This window comes from Silene latifolia, chromosome Y, assembly GCF_048544455.1.
Source record: "Silene latifolia isolate original U9 population chromosome Y, ASM4854445v1, whole genome shotgun sequence".
Taxonomy (NCBI): Eukaryota; Viridiplantae; Streptophyta; class Magnoliopsida; order Caryophyllales; family Caryophyllaceae; genus Silene; species Silene latifolia.
Window position 1 is genome coordinate 463,108,526 of NC_133538.1, and position 22,091 is coordinate 463,130,616.

A 22,091-nucleotide genomic window follows, 5' to 3' on the forward strand; every position below is an offset into this window, starting at 1 on the left:
CATGCATATAACAAAAGATCTACAAATTTAACAAAGAGATAGATGTGTCACAATGGTAATAGCAAGTGTATATCTACAAATTTAACAAAGAGATAGATGTGTCATAATGGTAATAGCAAGTGTGTTACAAAAGGTCATGGGTTCTCGACTCATCAACAACATTATTTAGTTTTGACCGGCGTCATTGACCGACACATCTAAAATTAACTTAACAAGTTAACAGCGTCATTGACCAGACACATCTGAAATTAACTTAACAAGTTAACTACACAACTGAAATTACTAACCTAACCCTACACAGATGATAACTCTAGTTTGCCACGTGCTGCGATGTTATTTGTTGTGTATGACTTTTCCGTACAGTAGGCTGTAGCCTTTTGCATGGAATCTTACCACGCTTGGTTAACTACTCTCTCCATTTAACTCCACTTTGCAAGTATTCCTTTTTCGTTTATTCAACTCTACTTCACATGTTTCCTTATTTGGCTAAGAAAATGATCATTCTATTCTTATTAAAAATCTATATATACAAAAAAAGCCATCCATACTCCATACTAATCCACTATAAAACCCACCTTTATATTTTTTTAATATTTTTAACCTCTCCATTCTCTTTCCCTATATACTTTTAATACTTCCTCCATTCAATTTCACTCTACCTATTTCACTTTTGTACACTATTAACAATTGTGTATTCAATTTTGATTTTCTCTCGATACGTAAGTAGAAATATATTCATGTGGGATCTTGTTTGATTCGTCTTTATGAGTACATTAAAAATATCTAACTTTTATAATTTTTGCAAATACGTAGCTAACGATATTTAGCGCGTAAAACACGCGTTGGCAAACGTGAAAAAGGAAAGTGGTGGAGTGGAGTTGAATGGAGGAAATAGTTTTTTTTATCCGCTCCTTAATATCCGTGCAAAAAACAAACTTACAAAGTGGAGTTGAATGGAGGGAGTATTACATAAAAAGAATGACTAAACTTCTAAAATGTTTTGCATTAAAGAACCCAAAATGTTTACGTGTAGGATGTTCATCGTCATCTTTTTATCATTGTTTTACATAAATACAGCTTAACCACTTGAAGGTTTCACTGTCCTACTATCACACTAAAAGGCAAACTAGTTGATCGAACCGCCAGAATAAACTTGGCAAGAAAAACTTGACAAGAAATCAAGGAAGTAGCCCCAGATAACTTTAACGGTAGGGTCTGTAGGAAGGGCTGTACATGCAGCTCTCAGCGTACTTAACCAGATTTTCCGGCTGTGGGAGCCTAGTTGCAAGACCTGAAAGAAAGCAGCGAAAACCAAAACAAGAATTTTCATTTATGAGCAGTGGCCATCATATGTTCTATAGTCGTTTCTGTAATATAGAAATTTAAATTCAAATTCTTCAAGTACAAAAGACAATTTTTAGTTTTTCGGTGTAAAAGAACCTCTGTTCTCGTAATTTGTATAGGCCACACTTTCCAGCTTTCCATGACATCATGAACAAGCGCTAATAAGGAGAAACTCACCAAGTTCATATGATTTAGCGGCCACACTAGCTGCAATCTGGGCTGAGATTTTTCGGATGTCCTTAAATGGAGGGTACAATAGACCCTTGGCTAAGTGCTCTTCAGTTACCTGGGCTGCCAATGCCTCCGCTGTAAACAAATATGTTGCATCCATCGCACTTAGTATGTTGAAATCATGTTTCAGCAACAAAGATCCACATCCAAATAAAACTGTAAGAATTATTTTTTTTTGAAACAACCCCAAAGGCGGGTTTACCTCATCTCATTAATATCACGAGTAACCAACAACATAACTTGTTCGGGTAAAAAACTATCCCAAACTTGCCTACCTATTTCAGACGAACTATAATGGGCAAGCTCATGAGCTACACTATTGAGTTTCCGACTAACAAAAGACCAAAGAACAGAATTAAAAGCAGAACAAAAATAGAGAATATCATCTAAAATCAAATGGAAGTCCCTCTGGCCATGCTCCTTCTTCTTTAACGCGTCGATCACCGATTTGCAATCGCTCTCGATGATTATATTCAAATGTCCCCTGCTTCTCGCCTCTTTAATACCTTCGAGAATCGCCATGGCCTCCGCAAGCTTTGGTTCCAGCTCCTCCCTCCTATGCTCCGATAAGCCCCATACCACCTCACCATTATTACCTCGGCATACCACTCCAACACCCATTCCCCAACCTTCCTTCACCCCCGCATCTATATTCAACTTCACGAACCCCTGTTCTGGTTTCGTCCACTGCCCCTGCTCCCCCCGCATTACCCCTGCTGCCTCCACTTTTCCCATATCCACCTCCATCTCCCTTCTCATTCCCTCTACTCTCTTCACCACCCTCAATGCATCCAACTGCTCTTGCTCAAAAACCACTTTATTCCTTGCTTCCCACATCGCCCAACACCCGAACATAAACAAATCTATCTCACTATCCTCCAACTCCCTCCACACGTCCTCCACCCACTCCCTCACCCGCTCATACCCCTCCGTCCTCCTTACTCCGATCCCAAGCCTATCCCAAACCCCACCCGTCCACCCACACCCCCTTAGAAGATGGAGACTAGTCTCCAATTCGCAGCGACAAATAGGACACCCTGCATCCATGGACCGAACACGGGTAGCTACATTAGCTTTAGTGGCAATTGCATCATTACATAGCTGCCATATAAACACCTTGACCCGAGGCCATACATTTGCTCTCCAAATACGGTTCCAAAGCCTCTTTTCCCCCGCATAGCTAGAGGACCCAGCCCCCTCCATATCTACTCCTACCATAGCTTTATACGCGGCCACACTGTAAGAATTATTAGTACTAGGGAAAACTGGTTTTTATTCTCAAAACTTACAGAATAGTGGAACACTACCTATTAAAAAACAAAGTTACTACGCTTGCAACTTACTATCAAGCTGGGGTTGTATCAGGATGCGGCTGTAATAGGCGGTGGGAGAGTGTTAAAAGGTTAGAGAATGGGTGGGGTTCGGTTGTGATATGGTTGAGGAGGTGTTGGTGTTAAGTTGGGTATAATTTAAGTGTTGTCCACTTTTATTTTTGGTCCTATTATATTCTTCCTGTGTCTTCCACTCAAGAGAGCCCTTGAGGCACTGGGGGGCAATCTGGAATGTCTTTACTTTGAATGTGGATATGAAAAAACCGAAGAGACACTGCATTACAAAGGGAGTAATTTGGAGATGTTTTGTTACTATCATTTGGTACAGAGAATATCTGGTGGACATTGTCACACTTTACCATCCATTACCTTCATTTCCCTCGAATTCATTACTACATACTTTTCACTTCCTTCTAGGGACTCTCCCAGTCTCCCTCCTCTTAGTCAAAAGCACATATCCCTAAATCCCGGTTTCCACTATATACCAAGTATTTCAAAAATTAGACTAACACCATAATTCACATTTCATACCAACCATCCTCGCCTAAGCCGTATCTAGAAGAGGGGTCTCCAATAGCAGCCAAATCATGAATTTGCCTCATTTCACTACTTTTACTCTATTAGTCTTCCCTCGTCTGTTAATAGTTCAATTTTTTTATTCCAATGAAGTGAGCTCGTTCCAGTGACTTGAAGCGATTCTATAAAAGAGGTCTAAAACTATACCCCTATCCTGGTTGACTATAGCCACAACTCTCCCTCATGCAGAGCTCTCTAGGGCCAAAACATTAACATAAAAAGATTAGGGTAACAAAAAATTCAAGCAAATGTAAGTCGGGGAGAACTAGTAATCTGAACACACTTACAGGCAGCTAAGAGCATGTCATCATGAACCCGGATTGCACCCGAAATTATCAAGCCAAGTCCTAAGCCGGGAAAGATGTATGCATTATTTGACTGGGGAAAAAAACAAACAATATCAATTATAGTTACTTATTGATAAAAACTTGCACAACGTTTTGAATCACCAGTAAGAACCTGTCCAGATGTATAAGTCTTGGCTTCATATTCAACAGGATCGAATGGGCTTCCACTGGCAAATATTGCTCGGCCCTAAACAAGATGCAACAGAAGGTGAATTTTTTATCCATTACCTTAAGAGACACTCAAAATAACAAAGTTAAAATTGCAAATTTAATTTATTTCTATTGACCTTGCTCCATGTATAAGCTTCCTCAGCCGTGCACTCCGACTGTGAAGTCGGATTAGACAAGGCAAGAATTACGGGTCTCTGCATGAAAGATGGATTGGGATACGATTCAGAAAATTTGATCAGCATTTCAATGACTAATAGAGCGAGAAATGTAAATAAATCAAAAGAATACCTCGTTAAATGCAGCCATTGCCTTGACAACCTCCTTGGTAAATGTTCTTCCGACCCCGGATGAGCCTATCAAAACTGTAGGCTTCAAGGCCTACATAGAAGGGAAGGAAAACCATGTTATCAGTAGTCAGATAAAAAATGATATTCTAAAAAAAGAAAAAAAATACGCCCCTAACTAAATTAAAAATAAAACTACTCGCAATATGGCTCAATCTCGTGATAATCTTGTTAATAACCCGTCTCAAATGAGAGAATATGTGTTTTCTGAGACTTTGTATAAGCAGCTCACCTTAACAGCATTTAAGAGTCCCTTTGTAGGTTCGTGATCATGAGCCCACGGCTTCTTGAAATGCTGTAGAGATTCCTTTCGATTGTTGACTATAAGTCCCTGATGGTATTAAAACCAACATGTAACCATAACTATGTAAACACGGGAGAAACAACTAAAAGAAGGGCAACACTGATGGCACAATTTTTAACCTTGGAGTCCACAAGCCAGATCTTCTTCCGAGCCTCCTCGAGAGGTGTATTTGTCTACATGATTTCATAAGCATCATTGTTTTTGTTACCCAAGTAACACTTGAATTGATAGTATATGAAACTTGTAGATGTGGCCTTACCTGCTTTGAAATTTCAAGAGCTATGAGCTCTGCTATGCCAGTTCCAGCCTAGAACATCAGAAAGATGAATTACTCAGTAATAAGAGATATACTAACAGCCAGTAGACCAAAGTAATCTAAACGTATAATATATCGATTAGAGCATGTAGTAGCCCTGTACAATAGCAAAAGTATGGAGAGCACTCGTTTTGCTCTCCATGTACTCTGCCCACCTTTGAGAGAATAAGCAATTTTACACACACAAAAGCCTAGCTTGCTGATAGTACCATTTCATGTCGTGTCAATTAGGTGTTCTTAAGCAAATAAAGTAGTCATCCAGAGTAGTTTAGGATGAAATAAAGCAAGTTTCAAGTCAAGTATGGAGTGTGCCTCTTCATGGTTTTACTTATTCGTTTAATGCTTTTTGTGGTTGATTCATGGTACGGAATGGTGGTGGAACAAGCCAAGCCGGGTCAAACCACCGCCCCTCAAGCTCAGAGGAAGTGAACCACGACCTAGGAGAACGGAAAAATATGAAGGATAGAAGAAAGGAAGGCAAAAATCGGAGCTCAACAATCAGACCAAAACCGCAGGCTGCTGCCACCACCGGAGTCTGCGGCGCTTAGCGCAGCCTGTGGCTACCACCGGAGCCTGCGCCACCCTGTAGGTGCCACGTCTTCTAAATCCCGTCTTATGTGATAATTGGAGGCCCATTTCCGTGTTTAACCTAGGGAGAAGTGCAGCACTATATAAGCCTCACACTTTTGAAGACACCCACATTCTAGGCTTATGCTCTTAACCAATAATTTAAGACAAAATCTCTCTTAATTTATGTTAATCATTCTTCATTTCTTGGGTTGCAAGACAATTATGAGGAGCTAATCTTCTCATTACTTGGTGTAATTTCATTCAAAGTTTCCAACTTTGGTATTGTAAGACCTTCTAATCTCTCTTAATTTATCTAATACTCTTTCCTTGTGCTTAATTTCATATGTTGAATGAGTTTATGTTTGGGTTGGCCATCCATGCTTATTATTGTTCAACTATTGCAAATACTAGAGAAATGGTTTAATCTATCTAGAATTGTTTGAATCAAATTTGCTGTATTTTGATTTGGTTTAAAGGATTCATATAACAAATAGGAAAGTTTATGTCTTTTTCTCATTTGCGTGGTTTAATCTTGTGAGAAATTGATCCTAGCTTCATCTTTTAGTTAAATCTTAATGCTCATGCTTAGTTTTCATTCATGGTTTAATGACTTGTTGTCTAAGTTTGATGGGTGCATAGCATATAGATGGTTTAATTTACATGTACCAACTTCTTGAGATGGTAGTATTGGGTGGATAATTTTAAGAGAGTAAAAAGGGTCAAGCTTTGCTAATTATTGGTTACTAAGAAGAAGTTACACCAAGTTCTTTCTCATTACTGAATTCTTGCCTATTACTTGTTTGTTGAATTGTTCCTTTAGCAACGTTTTCATCTTTTAATCATTCTCCATGATTTGTCCAAACCACAGTCTCCTTTTATATTTCCTACGTGTTGACCATTGTTAATATCCATTGTTTGTGATTAGTTTTAATTATTGAGTCTTAATTGTCATTAGTACTTTAATTAATTATTAGTCAATAGTTTACAATTCAAGTTTTAGCTTAAGGTCTTTCTCTTGGGTTCGACCCTTACTTCCGCTTTACTATTGTCTTGTTTAGAGTTAGTAGAGTCAAGTTAGGTTTATAAATTGTTTGTTTGATAGGTTAATTAGTGGATTTACGACACCCTAGTCTTCTCCTATCAAATTTTGGCGCCGTTGCTGGGGAAGGCAACATAGCTAGAGCTTGTTGTTCTTTATTTCCTTTTTGTTGTTAGAAGTAAGTGGTAGTTTTAATTTATCTTGTCCGTGAAACATTGTCACATTCAAAAGATGAGTGTGGCGGAGATGCGTATGTTGAGATGGATGTGCGGACATACAAGGAAAGATCGATTAAGGATTGAGGTGATTAGGGAAAAGGTAAAAGTGGCGCCAATAGAGGACAAGATGATGGAAAACCGACTAAGATGGTTTGGCCATGTGAGAAGGAGACCTATGGACGCACCAGTTATGGAGACTTGGAGAACAGAAAAGCTCCCTAGAAGTAGAGGAAGACCGAAACAGACATGGTTGAGAGTGATAGAGCAAGATATGAGATTTCTGGGGCTTTAGGAGAGTATGGTGACGGAGAGGGCACAATGGAGGGAAAGGATACATGTAGATTTTTAGTATTTGATGTTTTTTTTTTTTTTTTCATATTTAGTGTTTTTATTTATTTAATTTAAAAATTAAATTATTTGTTATTCTCTCCTTTATTACACTTTTTTACCAACCACTTTCTTATATATTTTACTTGGTTTACATTTAAGGCATTCCGGATCCTTAATTCTATTTCGGTTTTCAAAATCGTTTTAATCTTTTCTCTCGATTTAAATTTTAAGTTTTTATAAAAGAAATCCGGAATTCGATTTTGAAACCTCTAAGTTTACCTTGACTTTCCATTACATTTTCGCTCTCCCTTTTGTTTTTCATTTTCCCTCTTCTATTCGCTTTTTGAGGTGTGTGTTCACCCATAGACGGTTCTAAAGGATGATTCATGACAGCCGACCCTAAATCATTTTGGGATTAAGGCTCTGATGTTGTTGTTGTTGTTGTAGTGTGAAGGTTTTATGCCTAGTTCTCAAGGAGAATTAAGCGATCAAGACTTAGACGCAAGGGAAACTTACGATTGGTTCTTTACAAATCCACTCTACCAAAGACCTCCAAGAGTTGATTCAAGTGAAGAGGAACCGGAATTTGTAGTAAAATCAAGTGAAGGGGAAACCATTGGGTTTACACCTTTAAATATCCGCTTACCTCAAACAATGGCTAACGAAACTAGGACCACTCGGAAACTAAGGGCAAGGAATTATGATGAGCAACCCTTATGCATTGCCTATCCACCCATGGGGGCAAATGCTAACTTCGAATTGAAAGGATACTTCATCCACAACTTACCTAAATTTCATGGGCACTCGGGAAATGACCCCAATCGTCACCTTTCCGAGTTCCACATGATGTGTGAAGGGGCAACAACCAACGGGATCACGGAAGACCAATTCAAGCTAAGGGCATTTCCATTTTCCTTGCAAGATGCGGCCAAGGATGGGCTCTTTTACCTTCCTCCGGGTACTATTCGCACATAGAAGGAAATGAAGGCGGCATTCCTAGAGAAGTTCTATCCCGACTCCTTGCACAATCATGCAATGAAAGCTATCACCTCTCCGGAGCAAGAAATGGGTGAGAGTTCGTATGAATACTGGGAGAGATTTAAACGGTTGGTTGCCCAATGTGTCCATATCATGGATTGAGTGGTGACGACCTCCTTGTGAATTTTTGTGATGGCCTTACTCAACAAGACCAACGTCTTGTGAATGCCGCAACAAGTGGAGGAGTTGAAAACTTATCCGTGACGGAGGCAAATAAGATTATAAAAAGAGTTGCCGCAAGCACAAGGAGTTATGGGAGAGGAAATCGAGGGTCAAAGAATGTCTCTTCACTTAAGAATCCTCTTCCTCAAATCAAAGGCTTGAAAAGAGTGTGGATCATCTTACTCATTTGGTAGCAAACTTGATGGGTGGAGGACAAGGGCCTAATGTGGAATGTAATTTTTGCCAAGGACCGCATCTGGTGGAATTTTGCCCAATTACTACAAGTATGACCCAAGTGGAAACACTTATAGTGTTAGCTCTAGGGATAACCCAAACCTTATTTGGGGTGGAGATACTTCAAGGAGTTTTCAAAATGGTCAATCCAACCACCTACGAAACCAAAACACACAAGGCCAAAACCCAAACTATCAAAGAAATCAAAATTTTCAACAAGGCCAAAATTCAAACCCCCAAAGAAATTTCAACTCCTAACACCCAAAATCAATATCAAAACCAAGGGAAATCATTCCAATTTGGCACCCAAAACAACACAAGCTCTCAACAAGGGGGAAATATTGAAGAGTTACTAAAGACCTTAGTGAGAGAGCAATCCATTGCAAACAAGAGGTTTGAGAAGCTAGATGCCGAGAAGAGTCCAAGTGATGCACGGGTTGCCAACATGAGGTTTAACTTGGCCAAATTGCTCAGAAATTGCCAAGCAAAATCAAAGGAACTCCACTTCGATGCCATCAACAACCATTTCTCCACCTAGGGAGAATGGAAGTGTCATGACTTTGAGGAAAGAGAGAACCTTAGAATCCTCTCCAAAGAAGAAGAGAAAGGCAAAGTCAAAGGAGAGGGTCGTTGACATTGAGGAACAAGAAGAAGAAGAGCTTGTGGTTGAGCAAGAAAAAGTGTCGTCATCCAAAGGCTAGTAGGGAAGAAATATAGAATCCTTTGAACATGGACAAAGGAGAGGAAGAAAACAACACCTCAAAGGATCACATCGACGAGATCATTAGAGAACATATCGTTGAGGTACCTTTCCCTCACGCTCTCACACATTCTAAGAGGTTTGAAAGAGATGAGGATCTCTACGAAACTTTTAGAAAGTGTGAATTGAACATTCCCCTACTCAATCTTTTGAAAAGTGTTCCGAGGTATGTGAAGTTCCTCAAGGAACTTTACGCCTAGGAGAAACTCAAAGCAAAGGACTCAAAAAGTAAGGGTAAGTGAACACGTATCCGCCATTTTCAACAAGCCATTTCCTAAGAAGTGTGGCGATCCGGGAATGTTCACTATACCATGCTCCATTGGGGACAAGAGTTTCACACATGCTATGTTAGACTTAGGTGCGTCAATTAATGTCATGCCCTACACTCTTTATGAGACCTTGAGACTTCCACCTTTAAACAAGACCGATGTAGTGATCCAACTTGCGGATCGCTCAAACAACTACCCTAAGGGGATGGTGGAGGATGTGTTAGTAGAGGTCGATCATCTCACTTTCCCGGCCGACTTCTATGTTCTTGACATGGAAGTCGACTCAAGGGCAACCCCAATCCTTTTAGGACGCCCCTTTATGAAGACCTCTAAAACAAAGATTGATGTATCAAACGGGAACTTAACTATGGAGTTTGACAGGAAGAAACTCACCTATAACATCTATGATGCCATGAGACAACCTAACGACTTGCATTCATGCTATTTAATAGACATATTCGAACCCTTGGCACACCATTTGTATAACTTGTGTTATAAGGATGCACTTGAGGTGGTCCTCACTAACGACTCAAGATGTGCAGGAAAACATAGGGGAGTTGGAGAAGGAAGACCCTCCAAAGAAAGCACCCAAAAAGAAGAATCGTGCAAAACTTACAGGCCAAAACCGTGCGGCCTACACCGCACCCTGAGGGAAATAGGTCTTTGCCTTCCATGGGTCCCCAAAGTTTGATCCCTTCCTCACCCTAGATGCATCTTTGGAAAGACCACTCCCCTCTACAATCAAACCCCCCAAAAGCGATCTAAAAGCACTACCAACTCACCTCAAATACATTTTCTTAGGGAAAGATGACACACTTCCCCTAATCATCTCCAATGAATATGCTTAAAGAGCACAAAGGAGCATTTGGGTGGAGCATTGCGGATATCAAGGGGATAAGCCCAAGTACTTGTATGCATAAGACTCGGTTGGAAGAGAATGCAAAGCCCGTCCGGCAACCACAACGAAGGCTCAATCCGCCTATGATGGAAGTTGTCAAGGGGTATAATCTTTCCAATAAGTGATTCTCAATGGGTAAGCCCTACCCAAGTGGTGCCCATGAAAGGTGGGGTAACGGTAGTAAAAAAAACGCACAAGGTTCAATGATTTCCACACGCTTGCAAACGGGGTGGAGGGTGTGCATTGACTACCGTCGCCTAAATGCGGTCACCCTAAAGGATCACTTCCCCTTGCCCTTTCTAGATCAATTGCTAGAAAGGTTGGGGAGAAAAGAATTCTATAGCTTTTTAGATGGTTATTCCGACTCCTTTCAAATCCTTATTTTACCGGAAGATCAAGCTAAAACCACCTTTACATGCTCCTTTGGAAAGTTTGCATATCGAAGAATGCCTTTCGGCTTATGTAATACACCGGGAACATTCCAAAGGTGCATGATGAGTATATTTTCCGACCTTGTTGAAAGAACCATAGAGATCTTCATGGATGACTTCACCGTCCATGGAGACTCTTTTGACTCTTGCGTAGACCACCTCACCACGGTCCTAGCACGATGCATTGACTCTCATTTAGTGTTAAATTCCGAAAAATGTCATTTGATGGTCGAGAGTGGCATGGCATCGTGTTGGGACACGTGGTATCTAAAAGAGGGATTGAAGTGGATAAGGCAAAGGTAGAAGTCATCCAAACCTTACCCTATCCCAATAATACTCGAGATGTGAGGTCGTTTCTTGGCCATGCGGGTTTTTATCGTCATTTCATTAAAGATTTTTTCGAAGATTGCTAACCCCATGTGTAGGTTGCTACATAAGGATGTGGAATTTGTATTTGATGAAGAATGCAAGAAATCTTTTGACACTTTGAAGGAGAAGCTAGTTTCGGCACCAATCATCCGAGCTCCTAATTGGAATCTTCCCTTTGAAATAATGACGGATGCAAGCGAGAGCCGTGTTGGGACAAAAAGAAGGCAAAGCTTCTTACGTTATCCAATGCGCTTCTTCCTTACTCAATGATGCACAAAAACTCAATGATGCACAAAAGAACTACACCACAACCGAGAAGGAAGGAGTTCTTGGCGGTGGTGTATGCCCTTGAGAAATTCCGTTCTTACATCTTGGTGTCAAAGTTATCATATACACCGATCATAAGGTCATCACTCAATTAGTGGAGAAGAAAGATACAGAGCCAAGACTAATGAGGTGGGTTCTTCTTCTAAGTGAGTTTGATATAGAGGTAAAGGAGAAAAAGGGGTGGCAAATGTCATATCCGACCACCTTAGTCGGCTAAATCTTGAACAACAAATGAGAAGGATGGGGGTAGTGGATGGAAGCCTACCCCATGAGTCACTTTATGCTTTGAAGACAAATGAACCATGGTACGCTAACATGGTGAACTACATGGTGACAAAGAGATTCCCTCCCACACTATCTTCTAGCCAAAGATGTAAGATCAAGGCAAATTCCATATACTACTTATGGGATGACCCTTACCTTTGGAAGATTTGCGAAGACCAAGTGATAAGAAGATGCATCCCCGAACAAGAGATACCGTCCATACTCCGATTTTGCCACGAATATGCATGTAGTGGCCATATTGGCCCACAACGAACGGCAGGGAAGGTGTTAGAATGTGGATTCTATTGGCCAAGTCTATTCCGAGATGCCAAAAGACTTGTGATAGATGTCAAAGAAGTGGGAACCTCTCAAAGCGAAATACAATGCCGCAACGACCCATATTGTATTGCGAGATATTTTTGTGTTTGGGGGATCGATTTCATGGGACCTTTCCCAAACTTAAATGGTTTCATTTACATCTTGCTAGCCGTTGACTATGTGTCGAAATTGGTGGAAACAATTCCAACCCGGAGTGATGATGCCAAGACCGTATCAAGCTTTGTGCAAAGTCATATCTTCTAAGATTCGGGTACTCAAGAGCTATAATAAGTGATCGTGACACCCATTTATGCAATCGGGTCATAGAAGGGTTACTTAAAAAATATGGAGTCACCCATAAGGTATCCACCGCTTACAATCCCCAAACCAATGGGTAAGCGGAGGTATCTAATAGAGAAATCAAAGGAATCAGAAGACGGTGAACCCCGATAGGAAGGATTGGAGTCAACGTTTGAACGATGCCTTTTGGGCCTATCGTACCGCTTATAAGTCTCCAATCGCCATGTCCCCATATCGACTCATCTATGGGAAGGCATGTCACCTTCCCGTGGAATTAGAGCAGAGAGCCTATTGGGCAATCAAATCCTTAAACCAAAGCCTTGATGAAGCGGGGCTCCATAGGAAATTACAACTCCGAGAAATTGAGGAAATCCGTCTGGACTCCTATGATAATGCCGCCATATATAAAGAAAAAGCAAGGATATGGCATTACCGAATGATTAGTCGAAAGGAATTCAAGGAAGGTCAAAGGGTCCTTGTTTTTCAAAATCGGATCAAATTATTCGCCGGGAAACTAAGGTCAAGATGTTTCGGGCCATACATTGTAAGAAAGGTCTACCCCCATGGAGCGGTTGAAGTCGAGAACCTAAGCTCGGGGAAGAAGATCAAGGTCAATGGCCAAAGGCCAAAGGCCAAAGGCCAAAGGCCAAAGGCTAAAGGCTGAAGGCTGAAGGTTTATCATGATGGGATGGAAGCACAATTGGTTGAAGAGATTACTTTTGAAGACCCGACTTATCAAGATTGATGAAAATGAAACATTAAGTCGAGCCATCGACGTTAAACATACGGCAAAATTTTGTAAATATCCTATCTCTAGTGTAGAATTTACCGCTTTCCATAGGTAGAATTTAAATTCACGTCATTTACAATTCCGTTATTTACATTCTTGTTAATAAATTGCATTAAAAATTCAATGAAGTTACTAACATCCTTTTAAGTGAAGAAGGATTTTGGAAGGAATTGTTAGAAGTGCATGATCGGGTTCAAGATGAGCACGAATGGGTAAATTAATAAAGCAAAGGCCACCAAAGGGTTAGTCGGGTCAAGCCTAGAAGAAAACACGCAGCAAATTGGGGAAATGGGAAAAGAATCAAAGCTCAACAAAGAAACGAACACACCAACACACCAGAGCCTGCGGTGGACGCTGCAGCCTGCAGTCCCCACTGGCCTACAGTGGAGGGCTAAACCGTCAAATTTCTAAGACTAAAACATGACTAATCCTCCTCTTCCCCTCATAATCCCGACGACACAAAAAAACACACCAACACACTCCTTCATTTCGACACCTCTAAAAACCCCACCAAAATCCCTGACAAATCACCTAAACCTTCAACAAATCCACCATTTTCTACTCCAATCTCTTCCTTTTCATCAACAACACCAAGTAATCACTTCAAAAATCACCCAAATTTCATATTTTCCCTAATTTTGGTCAAGAACTCTAGAAATTTCGGTTCAATTTAAAGCTTCAAGAGGCAACAAATTGTGGAATTCGGGGAGGTATGAACACCTAACCAAACTTTCAAGTGCTTAATTATTTAATAATTTGAAAATTAGCTTAGTTTAGTTAATTCTTTGGATTATTGTTGTTTGATTGTTGTTATTATTCTTGTTGGTGGTAAAAAAATTTCTGGGTAAGGTTAGAGGAATCACCAAACACCATTTACATTTGTCTTAAGTTAGTGCACACAAGGTGTTTGTTGCTTTACCTCAAAGAGAGAAAAACTGTTTTTAAGTGATTATTGTTGGTTGTAGCATCCAAACTCTTTGGAGGCACAATGACAAGAACTAGAGACCCTACAACAAGACAAGGAAAGAGACGAATGGTGGAAGAGCCGGAGGAGGTGGTTATGGAAGAGGGTAGTGGGGAAGAATGTGAGGAGGTGTATATGGGAAGTGAAAACATGACCACAAAACACAAAAAAATTCATGACCGTCTAGTAGAGCCTAGGCGCCACCCCCTTCTTACTACCACTTTTCTTGATGATCGCACTTTGGCGGACCTTGGCCTATTGGATTATGCCAGACCTTTTATGGAAAAAGTTGGACTTGAATACTACTTGACGGATGATGGTTGGCATGATACTTACCGATCCTACACTTATGAATTCATTTCTACGGTGGTTGAGGAGATTGCACCTGAAGAGTGTTGAGAAGGTTGTGAGATTCCGGTTAAACAAGAAACGGCATACGGAAACTTATGATATCATAAGGGAAATACTTCACATTTCCAAACCTCCATCCGACATCCTAGTGGCCTCGGGAAGACTTAATTATTTGTGGGAGGAGCTAATGGGTATGAGAGTCACCAATAAAGATGACAAGGTTTCCACCATTACAAACCCCGTCATCCGTATATTGACCCGTTTTCTCACTTCTCTTTTCACTTCCTTGGGTGAACCGACAAAGATCAACAAAACCGTGAGGTCATGGATTTATGCCATGTTACCGGAAGGAATTGGCCAAGCTTTTTATTGATTCTTGCATCAAACACCGCACCAAACCCGGGAGCGGGAACATCAACCAAGGAGGCTTGGTATCTTTCTTTATGGATCATTATGAGGGGGTATCCCCGACAACCAAGAAATCAACAAGTGTGGGGGGTACAATGTATACCATAAAGATGCTCTTGTAAAGTTCAAGATGTTCCACGTCCTTGGCACGAAACCTTTGAGAGGAGTATGGTTGGGAGCTCATGAGCAAGGCTACTTAATCCTTCCTAGGCCACCAAACTCTCCACTACCAAGAGGGCAAATGGCACATGATTTCTTTTGCCATCCCGACCCGAAGGCGGCTACCTTGGTGATGCAAAGGCTAGGTGAGCAAGGGCAAGGTCAACGAAGAAGGGGAAATGAAAGAAAAGAAGAGGAAAGAGAGGTTTACCATCTTGGGGGTACTTTCACTCAACCTACTTTCACCACTCACACTACCCATCAAGACACTCCATGTATGAGGCGGGGGGAAGCTCTTGTGCTCCGGTTACCCCATGACAACAAACTATGTTTGATTATTTCAAGGATACAAGGGAGGTCTTTACAACTATTAGTGAGCAAGTGGAGGAAGCCCGAACTTGGCAACAACAAGGGCCAAGATCGGAGAACATGGATCAATGGAGAAATGTAGTTGATGAAAGGGGAAGGTTGATCACGGAAGCCGCAACGGCTCAAACGGCAATGATGAGAGAAATGCTTGCCAACCAAGCGGCCGACCGTCTTTGACAACAACAGCATGACCAAGGAATAGCTGCCAATGCGGCCTTGTGGAAAGAGCAAAATGAATGGAGAAGCCAACTAGACCACCAATTTGGAGTCCAAAATGAAAGGCATCACGAGTATGTCCAGGATTCGTACCACGATGGACACACTTGGGATAGGTAGTGGACTATTTGGCATGTCTCTTCAACCAACCAACTTACCCTCCATCACCCAAGAATTTGTGGACCAAAGCTATGCAAGGGCAACAAGAGAAAGAGAAAGAAGATGGAAGAACCAAGGCACCTATGATCAAGGGGGTGCCTCGGGTTCTCATGATTGAAGAAAAGGTTATGACCTCCTCCACATTGAGGGCAATGTGGAAAGCAAGTGTGGGGGAGGAGAATGAGTTGTAAAATATGTAAATTTCTTGGATTTTGATGCACTTGAAAAAAAAAACTGCAAAATGAAAATCCCGGCTAGGTGAAAACCCACAAGGGTGGGCACCTAGGCAAAAATGGGACGGTGGCCGAGGACGGAATGAAAACCCGAAAGGGCATTCCGGGCAAAATGAAAATAGAGAAGCGAGCCACCATGAAAGGAAAGGAAAGCTAAGGTGAAAACCCGAAAGGGGACCTTAGGCAAAATGAGGGATTTTCAACAAAAAAAAATCAAAAAAAATCGAAAAAGAAAGAAAAAATCAGAAAAATTTCAAAACAAATACCAAAAAGATGGAGGGATAAGAAGGGAGCGATAAGAAGGGTCTTGGAAGGAGGTTAGATTAGGATTTAACTTCTTTTTGAGTCACAAAAATTTGCTCCAAATTGGTGGATTTGTGTCGGTTGCTTGGTTGTGATTCTTTGTGGTGTTTGGCCAACCAAGTAACATGATCTTACATTGAACGGAGTGATAAGGGGGTGGTATAAGTAGTGATGAGTTGTGGTGTATTGGAGAAGGTCTAGGCCACTTTGCTATCACCTTGGGATAAGGTGAGAGTGGTCATCTCTTGCTTGGTGATATAAGGAGGGTGGTTGTGGGATGATGAGTCGGAGTTGGAGGTTTGTCGTGTCTTGTAATGAGGGTGAGACAAGGAGGGGGAGTGAGAGAAGAGTTTGTGTAAAACTTTGAGTCTAGATTTCTCTTTTCAATTGGTGGAATGTTCATGAGGGTGTCATAAGAAGGAAGTTGTGAGGGGAGAGTGATCAAATACACCTGCACCCTTGCACCCTTGGTAGGCTTGTGCAATTGCTTGTTTCGGGTTTTGCTCGGGACTAGCAAAAGTCTAAGTGTGGGGGTATTTGATAGTACCATTTCATGTCGTGTCAATTAGGTGTTCTTAAACAAATAAAGTAGTCATGCGGAGTAGTTTAGGATGAAATAAAGCAAGTTTCGAGTGAAGTATGGAGTGTGCCTCTTCACGGTTTTACTTATTGGTTTAATGCTTTTTGTGGTTGATTCATGGTACGGAATGGTGGTGGAACAAGCTAAGGCGGGTCGAACCACGGCCCCTCAAGCTAAGCAAGCAGAGGAAGTGAACCACGACCTAGGAGAACGGAAAAATATGAAGGATAGAAGAAAGGAAGGCAAAAATCGGAGCTCAACAATCAGACAAAAACCGCCACCGGAGCCTGCGGCCCCCTGTAGTTGCCACGTCTTCTAAATCCCGTCTTATGTGATAATTGGAGGCTAATATCCATGTTTAACCTAGGGAGAAGTGCAGCACTATATAAGCCTCACACTTTTGAAGAGACTGACATTCTAGGCTTATGCTCTTAACATTGTAATAATTTAAGACAAAAATCTCTCTTAATTTATGTTAATCTTCTCATTACTTGGTGTAATTTCATTCAAAGTTTCCAACTTTGGTATTGTAAGACCTTCTTGTGCTTAATTTCATATGGAATGAGTTTATGTTTGGGTTGGCCATCCATGCTTATTATTGTTCAACTATTGCAAATCCTAGAGAAATGGTTTAATCTATCTAGGATTGTTTAAATCAAATTTGTTGTATGTTGATTTGGTTTAAAGGATTCATATAACAAATAGGAAAGTTTATGTCTTTTTCTCATTTGCATGGTTTAATCTTGTGAGAAATTGATCCTAACTTCATCTTTTAGTTAAATCTTAATGCTCATGCTTAGTTTTCATTCATTGTTTAATGACTTGTTGTCTAAGTTTGAAGGGTGCATAGCATATAGATGGTTTAATTTACATGTACCAACTTCTGGAGATGGTAGTATTGGGTGGATAATTTTAAGAGAGTAAAAAGGGTCAAGCTTTGCTAATTGTTGGTTACTAAGAAGAAGTTACACCAAGTTCTTTCTCATTATTGAACTCTTGCCTATTACTTGTTTGTTGAATTGTTCCTTTAGCAAAGTTTTCATCTTTTAATCATTCTCCATGATTTGTCCAAACCAAAATTTCTCCTTTTATGTTTCCTACATGTTGACCATTGTTAATATCCATTGTTTGTGATTAGTTTTAATTATTGAGTCTTAATTGTCATTAGTACTTTAATTAATTGTTAGTCAATAGTTTACAATTCAAGTTTTAGCTTAAGGTCTTTCTCTTGGGTTCGACCCTTACTTCCGCTTAACTATTGTCTTGTTTCGAGTTAGTAGAGTCCAGTTAGGTTTATAAATTGTTTGTTTGATAGGTTAATTAGTGGATTTACGACACCCTAGTCTTCTCCTATCACTTGTTTACATGCTCTCCAGCTCAATTTTTGGTCCCGCCTCTTTTATACTCCGTATTTACATGATACAATAAATTAGAAAAACACAAATGCTTTCTCTTACCACTTGTCAAAACATGAATGGCAAGCTAAGGGCCTATGGCCCACTTAAAATGGAGAGCAAACTATTCTAGGAGAAAAACATCATTTTTTACTCTCCAGCTATGGAGAGCACCTCAAGGAGCTCAGCTCTTATTGTACTGCACGTCTTTAGTAAAATTACGAAATAGGCATGGAAGATGGGAGGTACAGATGAGATGGGTTGTCACGTACATGACACTACTGTTCCAAGTAAAGTAAACCGAACAAAGTTTAAGCCATCTAATACCCAATCTTATCAAACATCTGAACGCTTAAATCATTACCAAACAAATTTTGTGACAGAAATGTACCTCTCCAGCACCAAGGAATAAGTAAGTGTGATCGGCTAATGATTTCCCCAATAACTTTTGTGACGCTATAAGTCCAGAAAGGACCACAGAGGCTGTCCCCTGTATATCATCATTGAAGACAAGATGTGTACTGCCATATTTTGAAAGTAGATCGAAAGCGTTATGGTTTGCAAAATCTTCAAACTGCATAAGTTATACGAATATTAGTGATTGTAAGATATAGAGGTTCTAAACTGCCCAAGAAAGATACATTAAAATAAACTAAAACAAGAATAGACTGAAAAGAAAGCTACTCCGTATAATTTACCTGAATGAGGACCTTCTCTCCATACATTTGTTTTGCTGCTGTCATAAATTCATCCATGAGTTCGGCATATTCCTGCAATTTCCACCTTCAAGAATTAAATAACTAAATTCAAAAGCAGATTTCACATAATCAAAATGTAACAAAGCGCCACCTGCCCAGTTGCTCTCCTTTGCTGAAGCCCAATATAGAACTCGTCTTTAAGCAACTCCTCATTATTTGTTCCAACATCAATAGTGACGGGAAGACACTGGAAAATTAGATAACTATTTAGGCAAACTGATATAGAACATACAGTGGGAAAACAGTTTACAGGATTATGCAGCTGAGCCCTGAGCCCCTGATATTCAAGATATAAAGAACTACACTCCCAAGACCATCCTACTTTATTCTATATAACAAAAGAACTCCATACAGTGTGAAGTGCAACTTGCAGGCAAAGAGATAACATTTTTTGGCTAGTTCAACAAATCCATGCGAAGTTGCGAACCACTATTAAGAAAAGACATGAGGTACCAGAGGATCAACCCGCAATCAGAAGTAAATCATGACCTACTAACAAGACCACTACCCAAATGTCATAAGGGCTCCTGTAAGTGGAGTGGTATTGGGGTTAGATGCACGCACCCATACCCCCAGAATGGCAGCTACCACAAAATAAAAAAAAATAAAAAAGAAGCGCAACCAATGATTTGAGACTTTACAGAATGAATTTCAGTTTACAACAAACTAGTAGCATCACTGGATTAGGCTTTCTGTCCATACGATCCGACAGTAGGGAAGAAAAGGACTCAGCAGAAACAGACGTGACAAAAAAAATTCCCGGAAGTGATTGCCATTTGTGGAATCTAGTGTTAAATATTGTACAACATAAAGAAGAAGGAATGAGTGAAGGGAAAGAAAGACCTGGCATAGTAAATAAAATAGAACACTTACTGCTGAAGGACGAATACCACCAAGAGCAGTATAAAGAGCAAGCTTGCCAACTGGTATTCCCATGCCCTGAGGAAACAGTTCACCAAAATAAAATGTCAGACCTCACAGTTGGAAACTTTATACTCATATCCATTCTAAAACCAAAAGAAGCCCACGTTCTGACAAAACAAATAGCGTACCTGACAGCCAAGATCGCCAAGACCTAAAATCCGCTCACCGTCTGTTACTACAATGACTTGAATGTGCTTCTCAGGCCAGTTCTTTAATATTTCTAGAACTCTCCCTCTGTAAAACCGACACTTAGCTCATCTGAATCGTGCACAAGAGCTTTACCTCATAGTGATATATTAAGATCAGACTACATACTTCTCCTTTAAACTGATAAAAAGGCCCTGTGGTTGTTTGAAGATACACCCGTATTTCTGGCAAGCCTCACCTACAGTTGGTGTGTAGACCACCGGGAGTAGCTCTTCAACATTGTCAATGAGAAGCCTGTAGAACAGTTTTTCATTCATCTCCTGCAAAAAAGAAACGCACAGAAAAGACAATCATATAGATGGATCAGCTTCATACTGATGTAGGAAGTACACCATTACGATACTAATGGACTACTAGTTTTTGCTACAGAAAATTAATTACAAAAGTAAATTAATCAGAAAATTGCTTTTGCTAACTAATAACCAAAGTCACAAATAGATATGTGACACCATTTAAACTCTTATTGTGTATTATTTGTTACATTTTCACATGTGAGTGTCCGTGGTAACAGAGTTGTAGTATTACACCAAAAACAAGTGGATGTTCATAATTTCACCATGAGTATTTACCACCTCCATAAGTGGCATAAGAAAACCATGGGCTATGTTAATTAGACTCATTTAGAACTATCTGACACGGCTGCTCATCTTAGTGTTGGACTCAGCTAGTTTTTTTTAATGAAAAGTCTGCATATTTTGACTTGAATGATGTGTCATCCATGTGCGAGTGACGAACACGGATACACGACAGAATAAGAAGAGTTGGAGATGCATAGAGTCATAAAAAATGGGAGCTCAAGTTGGACAATTCAACTAAAAAAAATATGTCAAGACTTCTTTGTTTTATGACTTCATACAAAACAACCCCTAAAAAGACTTAACCCCTTCCCCCACCCCCAAATGTAAGCAAAAGAGATTAAGATTTAAATACCTTCCTAGTGGGTCGAATACATACCTGAAGATCCATCATTGCCACATACTTCTGCAATGGAACATCATATTGGCGGATATTGTGAATCACTTTTTTAACCTGACAATTAGCACACAAAAAAAAACTAATCTGAGTATAAAGCAACAATTCTTTTAGACAATAATTAAAAAAAATTGAATACATCTCTCTTTGAAACAGCACTACTAAGAAGCAAAGAATAAACCTGCAGCGGCTGGCTGACGACAGTTGGAGGGAGCAACCCCCGCAAATAGTGTGCATCTCGTTCCTTCTCTGTGAATGCAAGCCCTTTGTTGTGGCGAGGATCCCGTAACAATGAATAACCACTTAGCAAAAAAAAATATGTAGGTGGTCAGTTTTTGCACTGAAAGTCGAAGTTCTTGAAATAAAGTGATTACTGATTACAGCCAAATCCTAAATAAAAAGATGTATTCATAGAATCAGGCTACCATGGACTCGAAGGCAATAATAGAAGTGTCTAGAAGCCATAACGTACAAAGCCAACAATATGTAGCTTCATAGAGTTATCAATTATAACCATACTATATAGAGAGGCAGAAATGTTCACAACACTCGAGGGTAATTTAATCTGTTCACCATCTCAAAACTGTTGGAAGGGGAAAACTTTGAGATTAAGAATAAAATAGGGACTTGAGAACTAGAAAGAATAAAAAGGATACCCTTTGTCCAAATCATTTGTTTACTTTTGATTAAAATACCCCTCGCAAAGAATAAAAAAGGTAAACAAATGATCGGGACGGAGGGGGTAATATATTACGAGGATTCCAGACCCAAGTGTCCTATCAGGTTATTAGGTGTTAAGAGTTAATACTTGGA

The 22,091-nt window shown here is 40.1% G+C and overlaps 1 protein-coding gene across 1 annotated transcript in view; it reads right to left on the reverse strand.

The window, feature by feature from the left end:
- Positions 1-979: 979 nt before the first annotated feature.
- LOC141633472 (NADP-dependent malic enzyme-like) overlaps positions 980-22,091 on the reverse strand; it is a 33,524-nt gene continuing 12,412 nt past the window's right edge. Inside the window, exons 3-19 of the mRNA XM_074445933.1 lie at positions 21,460-21,580; positions 21,261-21,335; positions 20,415-20,566; positions 20,228-20,333; positions 20,049-20,114; positions 19,267-19,362; positions 19,116-19,187; positions 18,809-18,991; positions 4,908-4,955; positions 4,768-4,821; positions 4,577-4,675; positions 4,289-4,378; positions 4,117-4,194; positions 3,942-4,016; positions 3,770-3,860; positions 1,522-1,650; positions 980-1,291 (exon numbers count right to left, since the gene is read on the reverse strand). Of these exons, the coding sequence (XP_074302034.1) occupies positions 1,203-1,291; positions 1,522-1,650; positions 3,770-3,860; positions 3,942-4,016; positions 4,117-4,194; positions 4,289-4,378; positions 4,577-4,675; positions 4,768-4,821; positions 4,908-4,955; positions 18,809-18,991; positions 19,116-19,187; positions 19,267-19,362; positions 20,049-20,114; positions 20,228-20,333; positions 20,415-20,566; positions 21,261-21,335; positions 21,460-21,580 (1,624 nt within the window). The 3' untranslated portion in view covers positions 980-1,202. The remainder of the gene's footprint in view (positions 1,292-1,521; positions 1,651-3,769; positions 3,861-3,941; positions 4,017-4,116; positions 4,195-4,288; positions 4,379-4,576; positions 4,676-4,767; positions 4,822-4,907; positions 4,956-18,808; positions 18,992-19,115; positions 19,188-19,266; positions 19,363-20,048; positions 20,115-20,227; positions 20,334-20,414; positions 20,567-21,260; positions 21,336-21,459; positions 21,581-22,091) is intronic.